The 24452-nt window shown below is 36.8% G+C and overlaps 1 protein-coding gene across 1 annotated transcript in view; it reads right to left on the minus strand.

Moving 5' to 3' along the window:
- Positions 1–19734, minus strand: part of LOC127216135 (dystrophin) — a gene marked incomplete at its 5' end in the record, with an annotated part of 426838 nt that extends 407104 nt beyond the window's left edge. The window contains 2 exons of the mRNA XM_051176680.1: positions 7842–7998; positions 19562–19734. Coding sequence (XP_051032637.1) covers positions 7842–7998; positions 19562–19734 — 330 coding nt within the window. The remainder of the gene's footprint in view (positions 1–7841; positions 7999–19561) is intronic.
- Between the last annotated feature and the right edge of the window lie 4718 nt (positions 19735–24452).

Below are 24452 nucleotides of genomic sequence, written 5' to 3' on the forward strand. Positions count from 1 at the left end.
CAGACTGATAGCTGGGAAGCCAGCATGGGACTGACTCAGGCCCCCCTGAATATGGGTCTCAGAAGGACTGAGCAGTCTAAGAGGCCTCAGACAGTGGAGCCAGGCTGTATCCCTGGTGCACAAAAGGACTTTGTGAACACATCCCCCATGGAGTGATAACTGCCTTAATCTAGAGACAGGAGAGAAGCCCTAGTCCCTACTTCACATGACCTGTCAGATCTACATGACCCCAAGTTGAATGGCATTTCCCTACATATGGAATTGGTGTGGGGGATGGGAGGGGAGGGTGGTTAGAGTGCATGTGAGATGGCAGAGAGGGTGAAAGGGAGGGAAGGAGGGAGGGAGGAAAGGAGAGAAGGAAGGAGGGAGGGAAGGAGGTAGGGAGGGAGGGAAAGAAGGAAGGAGGGAGGGTGAGGGAACTGGGATTGACATGTAAAATAATAAATTAAATTTTAAAAAAAAGCTTTGACTCCAAAATTTAAGTTCAAGTCCAAGTTACTGGGGAAAAGGATTTCTAATTTTGTTTCCACAGAAAATGAAAATATGTGGATTCCTTCCAGACTAATGTGGTTTGATCACGCCAGACCACCTGAAACAGAGTATGAGGTTATCCTACATTCAAAACAGCTGGACAAAGCAGCCTTACAGACTACAACCAGGATTTCTGAATCTTCTTTGAATCCCCGATGACAACGTCCCTTATCAGCAGGAAGTAGTTTGGAAAGATCAACGCCCAAATTCCAAAATATTATGTATAAATGTTTGTTTTCATTTAATTCGACTTTGTTATATAAAATAAATTAAAAAAAAGAAAAAAAGACATAAATCTAGATACAATGAACTGGATATAAGAGAAAGTGGGAAATGGCCTTGAATGCATTGACACAGGAGGCAACTTCCTGAACAGGACACCAATAGCACTGACACTAAGACAATGAATAAATGGGACCTCATGAAACTGTAAAGCTTCTGTAAGGCAAAGCATACCATCAATAATACAAAAGAGCAACCCACAGAATGGAAAAAGGTCTTCACCAACCCTGTATGTAACAGAGAGATAATTTACTAAATATATAAAGAACTTAAAAAGCTAGACATCAAAACCCCACATAATCCAATTAAAATGGTATAGAGATTCTAATAAAAATATCAATATAAGAGTATCAAATGGCTGAGAGACATTTAAAGAAATGTTCAACATTATTCGCTATCAGGGAAATACAAAAACAACTCTGAGATTCTGTTATACCTGTCAGAATGGCTAGGACCAAAAACACAATTGACAGCTCATGCTGGCCAGAATATGAAGCAAGACCACTTTTTCACTGCTGGTAGAAGTGCAAACTTGTACAGCTACTCAGACACTTTGTAAATCAATATGGCAGTTTCTCAGAAAAATGTGAATTGATCTATCTCAAGATCCAGCTATAACAGTCTTTGGCATATACCAAAAGAATGTTCAAGCCCACCATAAGGACATTTACTCAACTATGTTTGTAGCATTTTTGTTTGTAATAGCCAGAATAAGGGAAACAACCTAGATGTCCCTCAACAGAAGAATAGATAAAGAAAATGTGGTACATTAACATAATGGAGTATTACTCAGCTGTCAAAAACAATGACATCATGAAATGGGCAGGGGAATAAATGGAACTAGAAAGTAGTATTCCTGAATGAGGTTACCCACACTCAGAAAATCAAACATGCTATGCACTCATGTATAACTGAATGTTTGCTTCAATGCACAGACCCAGAGAAGGTAGGTGACAAGGAAGGATCAAAAGTGAATGCTTAGATCTCACTGTGAAGGGGAAATAGAAGAGATTTTGTGGGTAGACTTGGGGTGTGTGGGGATGCCAACCTGAGGGGTCAGATAGGGGGAAATAGGGAGAGATTATTGAAAGAGACAACAGGAAAGAGGGGCATTTCAGGGTGTGATAGAAACCTGGTCCAAGGGAAACTCCCAAGATTCTATAAGGAAGATTCCAGCTAAATCTCCTAGCAATAGGATATGTAGCCTGAATTGGCCATCTTCTTTAACCAGGCAAGACTTTAGGTGGAGAGACTGGGACACCAACCCAGGCACATAATCTGACCTACAGTCTGTCCTGCCTGTGGGAAGTGCTGAGATTGGCACCTACCCAAGTGGACATCAGAGAGGCTTCATCCAAGAACTGATGGAAACAGATGCAGAGACCCAGAGCCAAATATTAGGCAGGGCTCAGGGAATCCTGTGGAAGGGGAAGAAGTATTGTAGGAGCCAGAGGAGTCAAAAACACCACAAGAAAACCCACAGAATAAACTAACCTGGGCTCGGTGTCTCATAAAGCCTGAACAGGCAACCAACGAACTTGCATGGGAGTTAACTAAGTCCTATGCATATGTGTGACAGTTGTATAGCATGGTCTTCTTGTGTGATTCTTAACAGTGGGAGCAGGGGCTGTTTCTAATGTTTTATGCTGAATTTTGGGACACTTATTTACTGGTTTGCCTTGCCTAGCCTTAATATAAGGGTGTGTGTGTGTACTTAGTCTTACTACAACTTGATATGTTATGTTTTGTTAATATCCATGGGGGGATGCCATTTTCTGAATAGAAACAGAATAGTTGTGGATGTGGGGGCAGAGACGAGGCAGAGGACGGGCTGGAGGGACAGAAGGGAAGGGAAACTTCAGTTGGGATATAAAAGAAAGGAAGGCAGGGAGGGAGGGAATTAGGAAGGGAGGGAGGAGAAGAGGTTTTCATCATAAGCAGTCATGAAGGGCAGTATTAGTTTACCACAGATAGTAAAGAGATGATTTTAAAAAGTGACAATGAAAATACAGAAGGAATAAATTTATGATTACAAGTGATCCATCTTGACACCCTGCCTAGCAGTCATATAAACAGCAATTGAATCAGTAAACTAATAAAGAACTAGAGAAGTATGTTCCTGAAAACATAGAAGGGAAACAATGTGTAAGAAAAATAGAAATGAAAGCTTACTTTAGACTATATTTTGATTGAGTTTTACACTGAATAAATTTCCTTCTTGTCCTTTTGAGTTCTGATGCTCTGACAGAAAATCATGCTTCAAAGGATCTTCCTTCATTCTTTTTATCCAGGAACAACTGTGTCACTGCTGAGTAAACCTTTATAGTACAGCTCTGTAAGATCTACTGCAGACTAAAACTGGGTATAAAACTGAGCTTTCAACACTTAGTAATGACAGATTTCCTGAGAAAGGACTATGCTTTGTGATATCCACCGCCATAAAGATACCAAGAGAAGCTCAGGTATGCATTGAGATAAGACACAGGCTGATGGGAGATGTCATTCTGTATATGTTTCTCATACTGGTTAATAAATAAAGCACTGTTGGCCAATAGGAAAGGAAGATAGGAGGGACTAGGAGACAAGGAGGAAATAGGAAGTAGGGAGGAGGAGTCAGGATGGAGAGCCTGGAGAGAACAGAACCGCCATTCCTCCGCTCTTGGTAAGACCATGTGGAAATACATAGAAATGGGTTAATAATTAAGACAGAGGTAGCCGATAAGGAACAAGTAACCGGGCCAACAGAATTATATCTAATACAGAGTCTCAGTGTGTTATTTGGGGCTGGCATTGCAGCGGGACAAGACCAGGCGGGACAAGACCAGGCGGCAGGCAGAAAAACCATACTCATTACAACAGGCTGTTAAAGCAGCTGAGCTAAAGCCTATAGGCTTATATCTGAGTGATCAAAACTCAAGTATACTACTAACTCTAGTATCCACGTCTTCTCAACAAATAACCTTGCTGAAAATTTTGAATTGAGACTGAAAATATATGTACAATCATTTGAGTTGTATTAACTCAATTAGTAAGCGACCAGACAAAGTATTCAGGGAAAGGAAATCAGTAGTTATAACAAAATGCTGGGGAAAAAAGGGACCATGATTATTCTGTTGACCAATTTCTTTGTTTTTTTTTTCACTGCTGAAAAAAAATAATAATAATAGTCTGTAATTATTTACTTCTAATAAATAAATGAGTTTTCAATGATTCCTTTTCTTTAGCATCTGCACCTATAATGAAACTATATATTTTTATAGACTCAATTTACTATATGATACAATGAATTCTATTTAAAATGATCATGCATAAGAGCATGAGGAAAGGTCATAAGAGCCAGAGGTAGTGGAGGACTCCAATGAAGTAGATTCTTCTAGACACAACAGGACTGGTAACCATATGAGTTCACAGAGAATGTGACAACACACCCAAGACCTGCACAGGTTCAAACCAAAAAAAATCCCACACTAAAAATGGAAAGTAGACAAAAATCCCATGTTTATACAAGAAGATACTGGCAACTGACAGCTGCTTGGACAGGATATCTGTTTTATCCAGTGGTTGTGGAGTGACACTGGGTATATCAAACAGGATCCAAGCCAGGCACTATGCTTCAGAGTAAATGACCAACACAAATAGACTCCATTTTTTTTCCTTGAGCACTTTTGTTTTGTTTTGGTATTGCCTTTTTCTTAATTTGTTTTGGTTATTCTAGAGTTTTTCTAAATATTTTGACATAGAGAGAAACACGAATTTGAGTTTGTAGGGAGGCAAGAAGAATCTGAGTCAGTTTAGAGAAGGTAAAGAGAATCTGATCAAAATATATTATGTAAAACACATCTTTAAAAACAAGAAATCTTCAGATATATATATATATATATATATATATATATATATATATATATATATGGGTCTGCTCAAATTAGGACATTTAAAAATGTAGCAGTATTAAATTTCCACTTGTTACATAAATTTAGTAATCTGAATCATATGAAAATAGTCAAAGAGAAAGACAGCTTTCTTAGCATGTCTTTCAAAGACATCTGGGTCAGCCCTATCCCTGATACTTCGCTGGCTTTTGGGAACTTGTTCCCCATGCTGGATTACTTCCAGCATGTATGCAGGGGGAGGAGCTCAGTCTTACCTCAACTTGATATGCCCTGCTTTGTTCAAGCCCATAGGAGGCCCGCCCCTTTCTGAAAGGAGACTGAAGAGGAGTAGATTGGGGAAAGAGGGTAGTTGGGATTGCTGGGAATGAAATGGAGGAGAGGACAGAAAGGAAACTGTGGTTGGTATGTAAAATAAATTGATAAAGTTAATTAAATTAAATTAAATTAAATAAAAAAATGACTGCTGGGCCTTCATATTTTCTTTCATTTTTGTGAATTCCTGTGTCCTCTTCTCTGGACAACATAAGTACCTGGCCTTTCATGAAGATGGTACCTTTGGCTGAGTCTCCAGAGAGATCATTCTTTTAAAAACTGAACAGATAAATGTTACCATTTTATCAAGGTTTTATCATTTGAAGGTAATTCATTTTTGCTGGATGTTGATTTGTGTTTGTGAACCTTTTTCTTCCATTTGAAAAAAAAATAAAACACTTAGGAATTAGATACTCCATGAGGCTATATGGTTTTAAAATGTGAAGTGTAAAGAAAACTAAATTTCTGCCTTCCCCATTCAGAACCTTCTTGAAAAGACAGAATTGCAAAAACAAACAAAAAAATAAATATCCCCAAATAAATAACTAGCCACTTGTGAAGGATGCTAGAGAAGGAATGAATGACTAATTATTCTGAATGTTAGAGAGATATTTACCTTTCAATATTATATAAGTTATACAAAAATGGTGAAGAGAGAAAGCTAATGAAGAAATTAGGGCTGATAATATTCTCTTCTAGAGATAGACCACCTATCAAGAAACCCAGTATCAAACATGAGAAGCTCTCCTTTGAGTTGTTGGTCCATTTTCCAGTTAGGCTTACTATTGTGATAAAACACCATGATCAAAAACAAGCAGGAGAAGAAAACCTTTATTTGGTTTATACTTCCATACCATAGTCACTGAAGGAAATCAGGACATGAACTCAAGAAGGGCTAAAATGTGGAGGCAGGGGCTGATGGGCCATGAAGAGTTACTGCTTACAGGTTTGCTCTTTATGGCTGGTCCAGATTGCTTTCTTCTAGAACCTATATCTACCTATACAGGGGTGGTCCCACCTATTATATATAGACCAGGCCTCCCCATATAAATAACTAATTAAGAAAATGCCCTGCAGGTTTGCCTACAGCTGAATCTTATGAAGGCATTTCCTCAACTGAGGATCCCTATTCTCTAGTGATGCTGCTTATTTCAAGTTAACATAAAAGTGGCCAGAATAGTCAGGATTGTCTAAGAGACTCCAAAAGTACACAAAATATGGCTATTGTCCTTGGTTGCTCTTCCCCCAGGATCTGGAGGTTAAATACCTACTGCTAAGGATGCCATGTACTTCAGAAACAGGGACCAGAGGCCCCTGAGTTAGAATTGTTCCCTGAACTATAGACAAGAATTCTTCCAACAAAGGGAAACAAATGCTCCTATCCATCTATAACACCTAAGAATGATAACAACAACTAGCATGGCTTATAATCTTAAGGGTGTAGTAATGGTTTCTCTTCCTTGGCAGTAACTTAAAGCTCTCCAACTGGAATTCAGACCTGATCAATAAGTGGAAACCATACTTGGTACTACAAACTTAGCCCAACTACATAGGGCTAGTGAAGTCATAGACTATGGAAGAGAAATGACAACCACCACTTTACTCAACTACCAAAACCCTTAATCTAAATATTTATCTTTAGATCTACAGATAAGTATAGTTCTCACCTCTAACCAAAAGAACTTGTTTTAGTAACAGACTGAGGCAATAACAGAAAACCACAACCAATCCAAATGCAGAGTTCTTGTAGCCTCCAATGGGCTATATCTACAAAATAGCTGCTATATCTAACATTCAGTAAGCACTGCAGAAATTGTGGTGGAATTTTTGTAAGAGCAAGTAGAACTTGCAGTGTGATTGTATAAACTAGTAATGTTTGAAACTACACCTGTAAAGTGTCATTAATATTGCTTAAACATGAGGTAAACATGAACAACAATAGACATGCTGAAAAGAATAGGAGGAAGCCCACAAAGCTTCAACCCCACACAAAGAACCACAGAAAACTAAAAATATGCTAAGAATTGGAGAAATAGATATTCCCAGAGATAAACACACCAATTGGTTATCCAATTCCATATGGTCAGGTTTGAATACATATACAAGCAACATTATACAGACTGAGCATATTATCTGTAGGAAAAAATATATGAAAACATGCAGTAACAAATAATGAAAAAAGAGGGTATGGATTTAAGAGAGAAAAAGGAAGGTTTGGAGGAAAGAAATTTAAGGGAGAAATTATGTAACTATTATAACAAAAAATTAAATAAATGCAATATGTGGATCCAATTTTGATTTTAAAATAAAACAGAAAAAATAAAATGTGATATAGGTGATAAATTGAAATACTTATGGATATTTGATGTGATTAAACTACTGCTATTTTACAGTACTACAATGCTATATTTACTTAAAAAAGAATCCTTCTCTTTTTGAGATACTTCCTAAAATAGGAATAAATGGAATATGACTGAGATTTGTTTCAAAATGACAAGGGAATGAATAGAGACATAGTTTAGAAACAAGAGTGCCTAAGAATTGAGGATTGTTGCTATCTTGAAAAGCACATGAATGTTTATTTTAGTGTTCTGTCTACTTTCATAAATATTCAATGATTTCCATGATAAGGTGAATTTAAATATAGATAAAGGGATATTACTAATGCAGATATTTTTGACATTTAATGGGTGTCAGTTATTCAAAATTAATTATTGGATGAAATGACTAAAATATTCCTCTCCCATTTAATATTTAATAAAAACAATTAAAAATAGCCATTTAATGCTTACTATGCCCAAATCATTACTCTCTAAATCATCATACCCTGTGTACATCATTCTGCTTCCGAACTGCTGGGACATCACCACCGATAGGTGCCTGCCGGCTCAATTCATCATCTTTCAGCTGTAGCCACACTAGAAGTTCCTGGAGAGAAAGATGCAGACGCTTCCACTGGTCAGAACTGGCATCCAAATGGGACCTAAAAATCAACAGGAGCATACTGTATCAGGATATCTAGAACGGTACTTGGTGACTCTGTTAATTCCATTGTATTGTTTGGATAGTGCCATGATACATATCTATTGTGAGTTACATACTATAACTGTCAATAAAATCTAGCTACCTGATTTTGCAAGTCATGAAACAAGGGGTGGGGGGAGATTTCAATGACAATTTTGAGGCAAGGCCATATTCTGACATGTGTTTCTTTTCACATGCAGATTTCTGAGACTTTTGGCATAGTTTGCATGCTGGAATCAAATGTTTACCTATCTTGTTTCAGCCATTCAGCTGATGATATTTAATGTTTCTGGTAGAAAAATAAATAAATAAATAAATAAATACATAAATACATAAATAAAAAGTCCTTAGACCCAGTGAGTAATAACCCCCCCCCAAGTCTTCCAGTCTTCCTTGTGACTCATGCTGGATCTCTTTCTGCTTTGAGAAATGGAAAGGCCTTTCCTCACATTTCTACTTTTCTATTTCTTCCTCCCTGAGCAGCCTTTTCCTTTGACTCCTTCCTTCTGGTATCTGTTCCTTTCTGCTCTGCTTCCCATATGCTTCTCTTGGCCCTCTACCCTTTATTCCTCTGTACCTAGTACTGATTTTTCACCTAGTTCCAACATTTTTTTTCTCATTGTTTACTCTGTGTAAAAGGTGCAGAGACAAAACCTCACATGGAAAAGAAAGCTTCCTGTAAAATGAATAATTTAGACAAGAAATGGAGTGCTTTACTATCAGCTGTATTTAGAACATGTTAATCCTTAGAAGCCATGTAGGAAAATACTAATGAATGGTCTGTGCTATAAAACCCACATTTCACTTGAGGAGGAGAAACTAAATTAATAAAATCTATCATCATCCAGAAAACAAAGGGGGAAAGTTACAATGCTTTATCCCCAGGTCAATCTGCAATCATGTTGAATCACTTACATTTGATCAGCAAGCACTAATTAATTCCTAAAAATTAATGCTGCCTATAATATAAATACACTAAACCCTCCAGGGCTGCCAGGGAATTTAATGCAAAGTAGCCAGGTAGAAGAACATTTTCCTTATCTGCTCAGTAACTTAGCCTGACATTTCTACCACACCTCTTTTTCTGGCCATAGAATTCCCAGAATATATATTTACTACTGAAATTAAATGGTTTCATATTTTCCAAAAGATACTCTAATGAAGACATAAATAAATGTTCAATTTGAGTAATATGAATAAATCAATTGGAAAAGCCCACAAAGTTATAGGTGTTAAGATAAAGCCAGTGGGGAACCATGGTGGTTTTCAAAGCAGGTGAGGGTTGTTGGGAACCAGCAGTCTGCTGACCCTGCCCCCTGATGATGGGCGGGATGCGCATGGCTATGTCTTATCTATGTCATGACTTACCTGGCTGCTCAAGCTTTACCTGGCTGCTAGGGGCCTCAGTTACACACGAGCAAGTTTCCCTTTTAAAGCAAGTTTGCCAAGCATGCCTTTCCTTGTTCCTTCTCTCTCTCTCTCTCTCTCTCTCTCTCTCTCTCTCTCTTGCTCCTTCTCTCTTCCTCTTTCTCCTTCTGTCTCTCTCACTCGCTCGCTTACTCTCGCTCTTGTTCTCTCTCTCTCTCTTTCTCTCTCTCTCCCCTGTTTTCGGTTGGCCAAGAGCTACCCCCCCTTTCTCTCCCCTCTCTCAATAAACTCCATGTGAACTCTGAGTCTCATGTTTGTGTTTATTAGGTAATAATTATAGCAAAAGAACAAGGGTGACCAAGGCAGGTGGACAGAGCCTAAGTGAGATACTTTATTAGAAAGGGACAGAAAAAAAGAAAAGAGAAAAGGAGTAAAGAGACATAGAGACAGAGAGAGGACAGAAGAGAAGAGGGAGATAGGAAAAGCCCTGTCTGCCCTAGGGGAACAACAGCAAAGAGAGGGAAAGAGTGGGAAAAAAGAGAGCAGAAAGAGAGTGTGGATGGGCAGGGTTCTTTCTTTTAAAAGGGTCCTTTGCACCTGTGTGCATACTACATAACCATGGAACCCTGGGCTGACCAAGGTACCACCTGAGTGCATTCTGCCAGATGACAGAGGTAGGTCAGCATAATGCCTGAATCCTTAAAATAGGCAGCAAGTATTAATTATAGCATTGCTTATGATTATAATAAACTATAAACAGTGTTAATATTCACTGCTAAAGAATTTATCACTACTATAAGGATGATGTCATACAATGACTTCCTATGTAATATCCAGTATGATGGCATTGGAAAATGTTTATGCATATGGAAAATGAGAAAGTGAGTTACAGAATGTTTGTTTATAGCTAGGTATACATTTGTAAACACATGCTTGAGTATGCATGGAACTATCTGGAATGACAACCTGATTGTAAAATTTTCTTTCATCTTTATAATTTCCCAATCTGTAAAACTGTGAATTCTATAGTACATGATATAAGTACATACATTAAAAATGTAAACTTTCAATACAAGTAAGAGAAATTAAACAGTTCAACTCTTTAATGATATTATTATATAATAAATTAAGAGTGCCATACCATGCTATGAGTATAATATACGAGTACATGCAAATTGTATATGATATAAAAATCAGTTCTCTATTTTTCTATTTCATTATTCTCTTACAGTGATCACTTTCCCCTGATAAGATTTTAGCTAGTAAGAAATTTAATGAGTACTGGTAACAAGGATTCTCTGCAGTGTTTGAAACTTCCAGCTTAGTACCTTGGAAGTTGAAAGGAGCTATAAGACAGGATATACTGAAATGGAGGCAGTCATAGGAATATGGAATAGCAGTCAACAGTTGAAATGATACTGGATAAATAAATATTTATTGAGTGTCTTTAATTTCGTGAGGCATTTGGCTTGTAATAAGAAAAGACAGGGAATGAACACGTCCAATGCTTGTCTTCCTTTTATTTGGTATTTTTAGCAAACTAATATAGTTCCAAAAGAGAACTCATTGCAAGGCAGGTTGCCCATGGGGAGACCACTTCTATGCGGGCCATTTCACACCTTTAATCCCAGCACCCAGGAAGCAGAGTTAGGTGGATCTCTTTAAGTTTAAGGCCAGCCTGATCGACAGAACTAGTTCCAGGATAGCTAGGACTACTGTATAGAGAACTGAGTCTGAAAATTTCATTAAAAAGAACCCCACTTCTAGTTTAAATGGTACTGACTGATTACTTGGTCAACAAACCCTTTTGTGTTCTCTAAGGGAGGGAGAGCTGTGAAGGCAGGAAATTAAAGTCTAAAATTTCTAACAGTAATTTAAGAGCATAAGATATGAAGACTGTAAGAAGCATGGAGGAGAGGCTAATCAAGACTGTTAATGGCAGCAGCAGAATGACGTGGGACCAGAAGAGATGAGCAACTATCAAGAATTTGGGTGAGAGGACATGTCCTAAGGTATGGTATTTGTTGAAATTTTAAAATTTTTGATAATTTTCTTATAACAGCTTCTTACTACTCAGCCCTGGCTGGTCTATGCTTTCATATATATATCAGGCCAGCTGTGACATTACAGAGACCTGCCTGCCTCTGCTTTCTGAGTGCTGGGAATAATGGTGTGCAGCACCATACCTTGCTTGTCTTAAGTACATATCTAATGACTGTATCCTTATTTTCATCCCAGAAGATGCTACCTTTCTTCTTCATGTAGGGTTCGGGGGGAGATAATTGAAAAATGTATCCAATTCTAAATATTTTGAAGTTGTAGTTCTCCAAATTCAGGGTACATGAGGGTATAGAATAACAGGACTTGCTTCCAAAACCTCAACAATTTTTTTACGAAGTACTTTTTAAGAAGAGCTCTTCAACTGAGCTCCAATGACAATGAGAAATAATTCTTTACAGAGTTACTGTTAGTTCTTTAATGCTGTGTGTGACCCTTCGTAGGAAAAAGTTTGCTTGACATGATTTAAAAGCCATCTAAATATAAGACAACTGTATTAGGCTGAATAATATTTTATTTTAGCATATTATTCTTGTGAAATATTAATGAGACATTTGTAATTTATATGGAGGAAGAAGCTAATGGTTGTATTTTAATGGTCACCTATGCAAATACTTCTGAACAATTATCCTGTTTTTGTGTTTGAGAAGCTATCTCCTGGAAAGAAAAGGATTTGGTAGCTGTTGTCCCCTGTATTCAGAAAGATGTTTTTGTTTGTGTTAGCAATGGATGTTAGTTTAAGACAAGCTTTAGAGATTACAGTTCAAACACCCTGTTTTGCAATTGCAGAAAAGCAGGACTAGAGATCTAAAGACAACTGCTGAAGCATATCTGTTATATGGTCACATATACCCATGGGAATTGAGAATTACAAGTCATCCTTACATAAGACAACCCCTTAAGCATTCTGGTTTTAAGCAGATAGTATAGATTCAAGAGAAAAACGACCCATTCTTAGTGGTCAAATGTACTTTATTTAGCCCTACCCATTGAGGACGTAATAAAAAGAGGTAGTTTGAAGAGGTACAAAGTGACTGTCCATTCCCTATTAATCTTTATTAGTGATGACAAGAGCTTAGTGGCTACTACCCTCTAAAAAGGTAAATGCTCATCTTTAAAGGACAGAAAATTCAAAATTATAGGTTTTAAGAGTAATATAGGATGTTTAGGTGTATTGAGATAGTCTGCATGATATTTAAAGAAGCCTTCTGAGACAGCACTCTATAAACATACAGGATGATAAACTGGTTGTTATTTCTCTAGATACAGATATTTCAAATGTGATTTGGTTGATTCCTAGTTTGAAATCCTTAATAAAAGTTTGCATTGAAAAGTAAATATTCTTGAAGCAAATTGTGTTCTATTAAATTCATTTTTTCACTTTGACTTCCTTTATAAAGCTAGTGATACATCCCTGCACATCCTGTGTGCCCCTGTGTAATATAATAACACTTAAGCAGACACAAAGAAAAGTTGTGAATGTAGAAATAATGAACTGCAAAAATAGAGAGAGAGAGAGCTGTGGGGCTTTAAATAAAGAGAAAGAATTAAGCTCAAAGAGAAGTAAACATTTTTTTTCCAGCTGGGCCTTGAACTCCAACTTCCAACATAATTAATATTCTAAGAGCAAGAAAAAGGTCAGACCTACTCAGTATCCAAGTTGCTTTTATTCCCACTCAAAAGTCTAAAGACTCTTCTTCCTTTAGCTCTTTTCTGTTCCCTACTATAGAAAACAACAACAATAGCAAAACCAAAAATCAAAGCAAAATAACAAAAACCACTCTTTTTTAACTGCTAATACCAAGTACTCACTAAGAGATTCATTATTTCTCAAGAATATGGTAGTAGTACTCTCTCTTAAACTAATGTCCAAAATTTAATAAACATGAAATTTATATAGCATTTACACATTTTTCTGCCAAGCATAAATATATAAAATATACATTGCTGAAGTCATATTAATAACATAATAAGTAACTCTCATAATGAAGTGTATACACAACCATGTTGGGGAAAATCTGAATAGAGATTAAGCAAATTTTCATAAATATTGCTTCTGTTAAAAATAATCCCTTGACCACTTCTGAAATTCTTATTAGTTTTAAAGTCAAGGTAAAAGATTGTGAATATGGGCTATTTAAGCACAAGAAACACTTCCTTTGATTAATCATTATCCTGGTATTGGCTAGTCTCATTGCTCTCTCTCTGTATGTATGCATATGTACAATTTTCTATGTATATGTAAAATATTACTAGATTACCTTTTTTATCTTGTTTTATGGGACTGAGCTACCACTAACTATTTACTTATTATTACATCTTGTGGGCAACATGTGATAAGATAGTCAGTATGCAACTGATGATCCATTTTTCTTGACAGAAGTAATAAATTATTTCTCTGTAATTTCAAGCACTTTTTCTCTGTTTACTTTTTAACACTATATTTAATAAAGCAAAACAGTGCTAAGGAGCTTGGGAGAGGAATGAATTGGCAAATTTCTTGCTGAACAAGCATGGGAATGTTTGCATGGATCCCTATCACCTACATTAAGTCAGCCATGGTAGCATGGAACTGTATTTCCAGGCCTAGGAAAGTAAAGGCAGGTGAATCCCTGTGGTGATTTGACACACATTCTAGCCAAAGTGATGCACTTAAGGTTCAGTGAGACATTATGACTCAAAAATTAATATGGAGTATGGTGGTTCCTCAGGAAAATGGGAATTACTTTACCACAGGACCTGGCAATCCCCGTCTTAGGCATATACCCAAAGGATTCACATCCATGCAACAAGGACATCTGTTCAACTATGTTCATAGCAGCACTATTTGTAATAGCAAGAACCTGGAAGCAACCTAGATGCCTCTCAATTGAAGAATTGTTAATGAAGATGTGGCACATCTACACAATGGAATACTACTCTGCAGAAAAAAATAATGGTGTCTTGAAATTCGTAGGCAAGTGGATGGCACTTGAAGAAACCATCCTGAAAGAGGTAACCTGTAGTGAGATAGTCCTTCTGTGGCACTGACCACGCCCATTGGGGAGTGGAGCCATGGGCAGAAGTGACCTGTGGAAGGAAGTCGGACGAGAGCGGGGGAAAGCTCTCTGGCTGGAGTGACTCAGAGAGGAGAGGATCGGGTTGAATTTCCTGGTGTTCATCTGTCTAGGTTGTAAGTTATTTCTCCCTGAATAAACATCTATTCGGCCTATTTGTTTATCCTGATCCTTATTTATCTGAGATATCTGGTGTCAGGAGTGGGATGATAAGGATCAGGATAAATAACCTACAAGTCCCCCAGAGCACAGGGGAAGGGGGGCAGCAATTGGAGAGAGAAGTAGGAGAAAACGAGGGGGAGGAAAGGAAAACACATGCGACCAGGAAGATTGAGCCCGGTTAGGAATAGAAGACAGGAAAGAGAGAGAGAGAGAGAGAGAGAGAGAGAGAGAGAGAGAGAGAGAGAGAGAGAGAGAGAGAGAGACAGAGACAGAGAGACAGAGAGAGAGAACATAAAAGAGGGAGCCAATATTGGTTTGAAGATAAAATTGAACACAAAGAAAGGTCTAGAGAACTACAAGACTGCTGCCAACTAACAATTTGAGCCTCCATGGAAAGGCTACTATAAATGCCCTTCCCGGAGAGTGAGATCAACAACTAACTTATCCATGGAGCCCTAATCTAATGCCTGTTGGAAACAGGAGCAAACACCCATACATAAACACTAAGTCAAAGTAGAACCCAGATGCAGATGGAGAGGACAAGACCATGTGGCAGAAACACATAGAGACAGCTTACTTGAACAAGGAGGAGCTAACGGGCCCCCCCAGACTGATAGCTGGGAAGCCAGCATGGGACTGACTCAGGCCCCCCCTGAATATGGGTCTCAGCCAGAAGGACTGAGCAGTCTAAAGGACCTCAGACAGTGGAGCCAGGATGTACCCCTGGTGGACAAAAGGAACTTGGGAACATATCTCCCATGGAGGGATAACTGCCTTAACTTAGAGACAGGAGAGAAGCCCTAGTCCCTACTTCACATGACCTGCCAGATCTACATGACCCCAACTGGATGGAATTCTCCTACATATGGAATTGGGGTGAGGGGATGGGAGTGGAGGGTGGTTAGAGTGCATGTGAGAGGGCAGGGATGGTAAAAGGGAGGGAGGAAGGGAAGAAAGGAGGGAGGGAGAGGTAACTTGGATCCACATGTAAAATGGTAAATTAAATAACAAAAAATGCTTTGACTCCAAAATTTAAGTTCAAGGACAAGTTTCTGGGGAAAAGGATTTCTATATTTGTTTCCACAGAAAATGAATAGCTGTGGATTCCTTCCAGACTAATGTGGTTTGATCAAGCCAGACCACCTGAAACAGAGTACCAGGTGATCCTACATTCAAAATAGCTGGACAAAGCAGCTTTACAGACTACAGCCAGGATATCTGCATCTTCTTAGAATCCCCCATGACAGCGCCCCTTACCAGCAGGAAGTAGTTTGGAAAGAACAGCACCAAATTCCCAAATATTGTCTATAAATGTTTGTTTTCATTTAAATGGGCTTGGTTATAAAAAATAAATTAAAAAAACAAAAAGCTAATATGGAGAATGACTGAGAGTGACAATGACACTGACCTGTAGCTTTCTGCACACCTGTGCTATACCCACAGGCACAAGTGCATACACATTTGTAAACATGTACATGCACTACAAACAAACACAATGACTTATCTGAGTTTGAAAAGTATGCCAGAATTTAATAGAGTTTCAGAATTGAAAGAGAAGCTGAACAGTTCACCTTTTTCTGGTCAAGCCTCTTCATTTAAGTGTCTCGTAGCACTGATATACTTAATCAATTTCCCGAAAATTGCATGTTACTTGATAAAAGCATCAGAAGAGAAAACCATTATTCAATTATTGGTATAAAAGGATTATATTCTTTTAAACCTAATTTAACTTTGCACATCTTTTTTATAGTTTCTCAGTGTAACTTGAGCTGTCCTAGAACTCACTCTATATACCAGGCTCACTTCCAGCTCAGAGATCTGCATGCCTCTGGGTCCCGAGTACTTGGAATAAGGGCTACCACCACCTGGCAATATCTTTTCTTTAATTTGACAGGAACCAAAAAACATGAAACAACTCACAAACACTCATAAGAATGCTCTCTCTATCTATCTCTCTCTCTCTCTCTCTCTCTCTCTCTCTCTCTCTCTGTGTGTGTGTGTGTGTGTGTGTGTGTGTGTGAGTATTGTAGGCTGAGCCAAAAATCTTGTTCACGATAGAAAAGCATGCTATCACTGAGCCATATACTTAGTCCTAGAAATTTAAATTAGAATAGTCCTCGAAAGAAGTGGTAATGGACAGCACAAATAGAAAATACCTATTGTAGAATCTGAGTCAAATTTAAAGAATAAGAGTTGAGATTTGTTCTAGGCATAAGAATCATTATATGTCCATACACAGATCTCACTGTGTGAGAGACAGTAAAGTGCTGCAAATCAAGTCTGTATTAGAAAGCAGAAACTAGTTGCCTCGGAGTTCCATGTTTGGAGGGGCTAGAATGTTACTTGATAAGACAGAAATACAGTGGGGATGTGACATAGGAATAACAAAAAAAAATTAAGAGTTTAGTAACAAAATGAATAAGATGTGTTTACAAGATCATTATTTATGAACTAAGGAGTATTGTAATAGAAATTGTGTCCTAGTTATGGTATTCTGTACAACTCACTCTTATTTTCTGAAATACACGTATGGTTTAAGAAGCCCTCACAAAACAATAAACCCACTACATTTTCTAATACATAATGTGCTATAATTTTCAGAAACAGAGTTGTTTTTCCAGGATATTTTGAAACATTTTATAAATAATTGTAGTGATATTCATTATGAAATATAACAATGAGCAATTATCCAAAGATTCTTTTATCTTATTGCATAATGTCCCTAATACTATCTCTGCTGTGCCTCTGCTATGGAGTGAATGATACCCCTATTCCAGTTATGTGTTAATATAAACTAAAGTATATGATGCAAAGAATTCATTGTTTCTTATAATTGGGTACTTATAACATATTCTCGATTATTACACAGACCTATTTTAAAGCTCCAACCATTGTTCAGAATATTTAAGTTGCAGAATTCAAAGCACCTTGCACAAGCTAAGGTAACTGTTTAATTGCAGTAAGAATTAAACTGCAGATGTTTGCATATGGGGAATTTGTGAAAATGAAAAGCTCATATTTTGCCTGAAATTCTGTTTGCCATTTTTAAGTTCAAATTTCACCAAGTTAACATGAAGGAGAGAACAGGTATCAAGAGTGCTTTAGTTATATTCCCCTTTTCTCTCTTTTCTTCAAAAGAAAATCATGTTTCTTTCCTCACCCATTGAAACATGTTTTCTCTTCATATTTTATTCTTTTTAAGGACAAATGCTACAAATGTGGCCTTTGCCATTGTGCATTCTAACCTCTATTTAAAATTGAAACTATTGGAAGCTAATATAGTTTTTCTACCTTTGAAAATGTCATATCCCATTGTTGCGTCCAAGTCATCACTAACATGTACACATAAAAACTCATAGGCAGAATACTGAGATGAAGATGAGAACCTAAGAAGCTTGGTGCAAGTTTAAGGGAAGATTTGTAAAAGTAAATTCATTATCTTCTTTGAAATCTGTTAATCAAATCGATCTTTTCAATTATGATGCATTTATTTGTGAAATTTTCTTCTTTATTCTGCTCCACAGAATACTCTGATGGTTAAAAGCTCACATTATAAAGTTAGACTCACTGTGAATAGGTCTTAGACATACCATTTGCTAACAAAGTAACTTTTGGAAACTTATTTAATCTCTCTGTCCCTCATTTTCTTCAAATGCTAAGACAGTGTGAGATAGAAATCTACCTTTCAATGTTGCTATAACATTACATGAGTCAAAACTATGGCATACTTAGAGCAGTGGATGGGAAATAACACATAACTTGTGCTAGTTGCTAGCATTATTAATATTATTTCATAGTGGGTTGAGTTTTTATAACAGTTTTGAAGTTTATAAAATTCCAGGTGCTCCTCTTCATTATAAGGGTTGTATATTAGAATTGCAGATAATTTAGGATAACTATAAAGAAGTGGGAAAACAATTTTTTTTTGTAGTAATACTACCTCAGGGAAATAACAACTCCCACTCTCAGATACATTCTTTTTCTAACTATCATTAATTCCATTTGTCCTTTTCTACCTCTTTTCACCGCCACTGCTTTCATAGGAACTGTTGAAAGCACAAAAATATCTATAAGAATAAGTGGATTAGGAAACCCTGTCAATTAAAGAGCAGAAAGCTTTGCTTCTCCTCCTTGCATTCCCCAGCTCCTTAGGTACCACTGGGCACTTCACAGATCAGCTGTGCTCTTTGGCCCCTCCTTATACTTATCTCAGCCGTACAGGGATCCCTAGATCTTCCCTTTACCACCTTTAGCAATGATGCAAGATGTATACATTCATTTCTAAAAGTAAGGTATTGAAACAAAGAAGAAAGTAGGCGACAAATCAAAAAGTTTAGAGTACCTACAGAGGATGTGGTTTAATAAACTGTAAGAGACAGGAGCTAAAAAAAAAATTGCTATAATCTCCTTAGCTGCAGGAACTCTGGTGAGGGTGTCTTTAAATTGTTAATTATAATGTGCTCTGCTTTTTAAAGTATGTCCTTTGGTTGTGCATTTAGAGTAATGCCAAAGAGAATTCCATAACAAAGATTCACTAATTTTATTGCTTTTTGTATGACACTTTGTATGACAAGAGAGGACTCTGAAATTAGGATCGCTGTGCTCCCTATTTACATTTCCTCTAATGTCTTAATATGCATCTCACCTGTGGTTAGGAAACAGTCCCATTTTAATCTAACTTGAACCCTCAAGTATCATTTCCTTTCCAAGAAAATGAATGATTCACTTATTCAAAATAAAATAAATCATTCTGAAATTGGGTGATTTACATAAGCATATGCATATGAGATATTAGCTACCTGTGCTTGTAAAATGAGGAAAATTTTGACATCTTTATTCACATCTGGATCTCCCAACCCCATGACGATCATTGCCTACCTGATGTTGAGAGACTTTTTCCGAAGCTCACTCCACTTGAAATTCATGGTATCCAAACGTCTTTTTAACAGGGCTGCTTCATCTGAACCTTCCAGGGACCTCAAAATTTTTTGGCCATTTTCATCGAGATTGTGATAGATATCCGTGTGAGCTTCAATTTCACCTTGGAGATCCTGCCGGAAAGCAGGAAGAACACATACAGAGTTACCATACGAAAAAAACTAGCTATGAATGTGGATTTTGAGAACTTAAAAAAATTATTACTTCAAAAGAAATTCCAATTTGGCAACTAACAAAATACTCTCTACATCAATTTTCTTGCGGTCCTGCATCATGAAGTTATTATGGAGATTAAAAATGGATATCATATTAGATGTAATGAATGTATGTCTTATTTCTATGAACTAGAAGTAATACTTTTATAGTACATTTCATAAATTAAAGTCCATGTATAAAATATCCATGTATATTAATGGAACTCTATGAGACAAGAACATTTTCTTGACAATACATATTAAATTCACCTTAGTACTATGGCATCATACACATATTACATCATACATTGATTATTATGCATTTATTATTCCATTTAGAATACCAACATAGTTTCAGGTTCAGCAAGTAAAGAGTGCTTGGTAAGATTTAGGACCCTATTAAGAGTTAAAACGAGGTATGCACTAAAGTTCATCTGTATAGACACAAATAAAAATATCATTACACAAGAATCTGACCTTTACGTGATATGTCTTCCTGTGCAACATTTTCAGCTTGAACCGGGGACTACAGCACTGATCCTGTTGCATAGCAAATGTAAGAAAACCCAAAAATGGAATGGTCCCTGCTTTAAAATGCCAATTTTGCTTGCATTCTGTCGACAGAATGAGTTTAAGAACACAGGCTTGGACAGTCACAATAACAGGCCACTTTGTACACTTGCTAATGGTTGCCAGGCGTGTGGATGTAGGAGGGACCTCAAAGAATGGATGCCTGGAATATGCAACTGACAGTTACATTAAACAGCCAACTTTTCTTATCATTTTGCCATAATAAGCCAGAGACATTATAAATTCATTTTATATATTTGTTTCCCTCCTTGTTTCCAGCAGAACAGTCAAAGCCAAAGGAACATTCCTTAGAGAGCTGCTGGGTTCCAGCATTCCATTCTGCCTACACAATGAATGGAGGCTTTGTATATTATTTCACTTGCTCTCACAGATTTGTATGCTTCTGTTCAACAAGTTTAAAAATTCATTCTGAAGCTCCAAAAATTGGATTGATCTGTGTGACTAAAAAAGTTTCCTCCCTGCGCCCCACCTCCTACTCTTTCTAAAATTTAATTAAATGACTCTGATGAAGTAATAGGAAAGTGGCAGCAACATGTTAGTAATTCTAAAGAAGTGGCTCAGATTTGCAATCACAATCACTTTAAATGCATATGTTTGGGTGCTGCAGAAGTAAGGTAGATGGACAATTAATGCTTCTTGTCACTATTTTTGGCAACCAAAGTAGCCCTGATGGACTCCGAATACTGGAAAAGGAATATGGATGGGAGGACCTCAGATGCAAAAGAAAGGAAAATAATAAAACAGATGGAAGAACATCTATCCTTATCACCCAAAACTTGAGGCTGTTTTGGAATGTTATAGCTAGTTTTTAAAACTAGAAAATATACTAGAAAATTATGCATGGGTTTCTTGCTAAACTAGAAAATATACTAGAAAATTATGCATGGGTTTCTTGCTGCATGGAGTTTATTCAGATAGACATCATTTCCAGGATTTTATTCTATCCTTTTCTGTCTCTCTGGTACATTAGTATACACACACACACACACACACACACACACACACACACACACACACACACACTCACTCACTCACATGCACATGCACATTGTTTTGCTATGTTTTCCAGGTGGGCTAGGACTCATGATTTTCCTTTCCCAGTCTTTGAAATTTTGTTGCTACACATGTGCAACAGCACACTTAGGATTTTGCTTCTTCATTTTCTAAATTTATATGGTATATCTAATTTGCCATTTCTTCAGCAAAAGAGAAAGGTGATCTAATTATCTAAATAATTCAAGACAGAAAACCAGGCCTAGTGTTGAGAGCATTCCCTCACTTGTCTCTCAGTTTTTTTGTATACCACCTAAAGTTTCTTTCCAGAGGATGCATTCAGAGATCCAAACTAAATCTTGTGTATGTTCAGGAAAACAAACTAATATATTCTCTTAACCCCCCTTCCTCCCTCCATTCCTCCATGTTCCCTTCTTCCTTCATTCCCTTCCTCATTCCCTTTCTCCCTCTCCTTCCTCTTGCTTTCTGAAACTGAGATGATTCTGAGGTCATAATACACGGAAGACCTCTACCACCACTGAGGTACATTCCAAGGCCCAGAAAATAATTGATCCAATAGAATGATTTTTCAAACAATGCAAGTGTATACATGATCACATATTTGAATTTTTCTGTCTTGTCCTTGTAGCAAAAACAAACAAACAAACAAACAAAAAAACAACAACAAAAAAAACAGTCTTCAGTCTTAATTACTAGTTACTTAAACTCATGTGCAGCATGAAACCATCAACATTTTTCTTGGCTGAATAAGTGAGGAACTCTGAGGTGCAAATAGAATGCTGATTCATTGATGTGCTAATTTTTTTCTTTTCCGTTATTGGGTAAAGTCTTGCATATAACTATCTTTGTTGTTTCATTAGCAAAGGAAGGAACACAAAATGAATAAGCAAGTACTCATCTAGTAGTAATTATTTGTTTAGTCTTGGCATCATGGGAAATACATGAGGAATGCAAATGATAGTTCTGTCTTTAATTTCAAAAATCAAGTGTGTATTTTCTTTTAATTCATTTGTATTAGCAACCAAACATTGATAAGGAATTATTGCCAAGTCTCATAAATACTAGGACCAAAACTCCTTTTCACAGGAACACTGGCTGAAGTATTGTGTTAGGCCTGGCAGGCAAATCTTAATTGAGTTATAGTTTTCTATGTTGTGATGAAACCAATTAAAGAGGTACAGTAAGGGATTTGTATGTCACAGAGTTTTCATGAATCTATCACCCCAGTTATTTCTCCTTAGCACTGAGTTCTAGTGAACCATATTTCATTTTCTATGTGTCACAGATAGGAGAACTTTAAATGACTTCTTAGAGTCGCCTATCTAGTAAATGTTAGAACTGGGAAATTGAACTGGTAAAATACCATATTCTAGGTTGTTTCCACTAACATACTATGTATGATCATTAGATGAAGTAAGTACTAGTCATTGAAGCTGCACAAAGAAAAATCCAATGGTGAATAACACTGAAAGACAGCATTAATAATTTTGATTTAAAGAAAAACACAAAAGATTTACCCATATAGAACACTTGTTTTGAGTGAAAAATGACATTCTGACTAGATTTTTGAGTTTGCAAAAGAATGCTCAGGATCATCTGTAAGACAAACTGTGCTGAAATTGTCTCTTTACTATAAAATATCTCTGCTGTCAGAGCAGAACTTATCCCAGTGATTAATCTTTTTTTTTTTTTTTTTTTTTTTTTTTTTTTTTTTTTACAAAAGCTTGGGGACAATTAGTTACATCCAGAAATTACCTAAAATATCAGTATAAACATAGTTTTGTCACATTCATTTGGGATGGCAGGCTAGTGCCAAATCTGTCAAGCTACAAGACTCAAGAGCACTGCCTTGGACCTGAAGTAAATGTTGGTAAGGGACATAGGAATCCCACTTAATGGTTATAATGGAGATATTTTTTCACCACCATCGGGCAGTGGAAGTTGTAGGTAAGGAGGCAGCAAGATAGAGCAGGTAGGATGAAACATAAACCTATTTGTATTAAGTGACCAGGAGACCATAGGTCTTAGGTGGTTATTAGACTTAGGAAATATAAAAAAGCAACAAGTTTGTCAAGATAATAAACATGATTCTCAGAAGATACACAGGCTATTTTTCATATAAAATTTTAGTTTTATTTCATTTCTGAACTAACTAGAAATGATTGCTCAAGTCATGGGTACTACATCTATTGTGGGCTAACTGGTATTTCTTTGTTCTCTTAGCGATTCTATTTCTCTAAGAAAAATAGCTACTGAATAGTGGAAAAATATTATCTATTTAAACAACGGAAACAACATAGGTAAGACTTATTATGCACTGGGCACAGCTCAATGAACTGTATATGCTGAAGCTTATTTAATCTTTTCAATAGTTCTCTATAGTAAGCAACATTATTATCTTCATTTTCTATGTAAGAAAAAGAATATACAGTAAAGCTCTACAATGCCCAATATCACATATCACAGAGATAACAAATACTGCTATAATATTTTGAACCTAAGCAGAGTTCAGGGCTTATGCTTTTATCCATAAGGGTACATTACTTCTTTGTTTTTAACTGACTGGTCATAACTTTTCCTATTTATATTATTCTTACACATATTTCAGTACATATAACAATGCTGTAAGAATGTGGAAACTATTATTGTTTTCAGTACTCCAAGAATGACTTGATGATCTTATTATTCTGGAAAGAATTAAATAGAGCTGAAGCAGTAGATGGGGATAAAACAAGAATGTACATGAAGTTGAGAAAAATGAGTGCAAATGAAAACTCCTGGACGGAAATTTGTAGCTTAAAAAGCTCTATAATTCTGTAGAATAGTCATCAATGAGCACGAAGAAGGCTCAGACATGATATAAAAAAATCTGATTTTTATAATATTAGTGAGTGGCTATGCTTTTCCAGTAGGAATTTTAGAAATCCCACGTGTCCTTTCACCCTGTGATTCTAATCTCCTGTTAAAAATTCCATTTTTTGATGGTCACTGGGGGCAGATGCCTTTAATCCAAGCACTTGGGAGGCAGGCAC

The sequence above is a fragment of the Phodopus roborovskii genome, unplaced genomic scaffold, assembly GCF_943737965.1.
Source record: "Phodopus roborovskii unplaced genomic scaffold, PHOROB, whole genome shotgun sequence".
NCBI classification, from domain to species: Eukaryota; Metazoa; Chordata; class Mammalia; order Rodentia; family Cricetidae; genus Phodopus; species Phodopus roborovskii.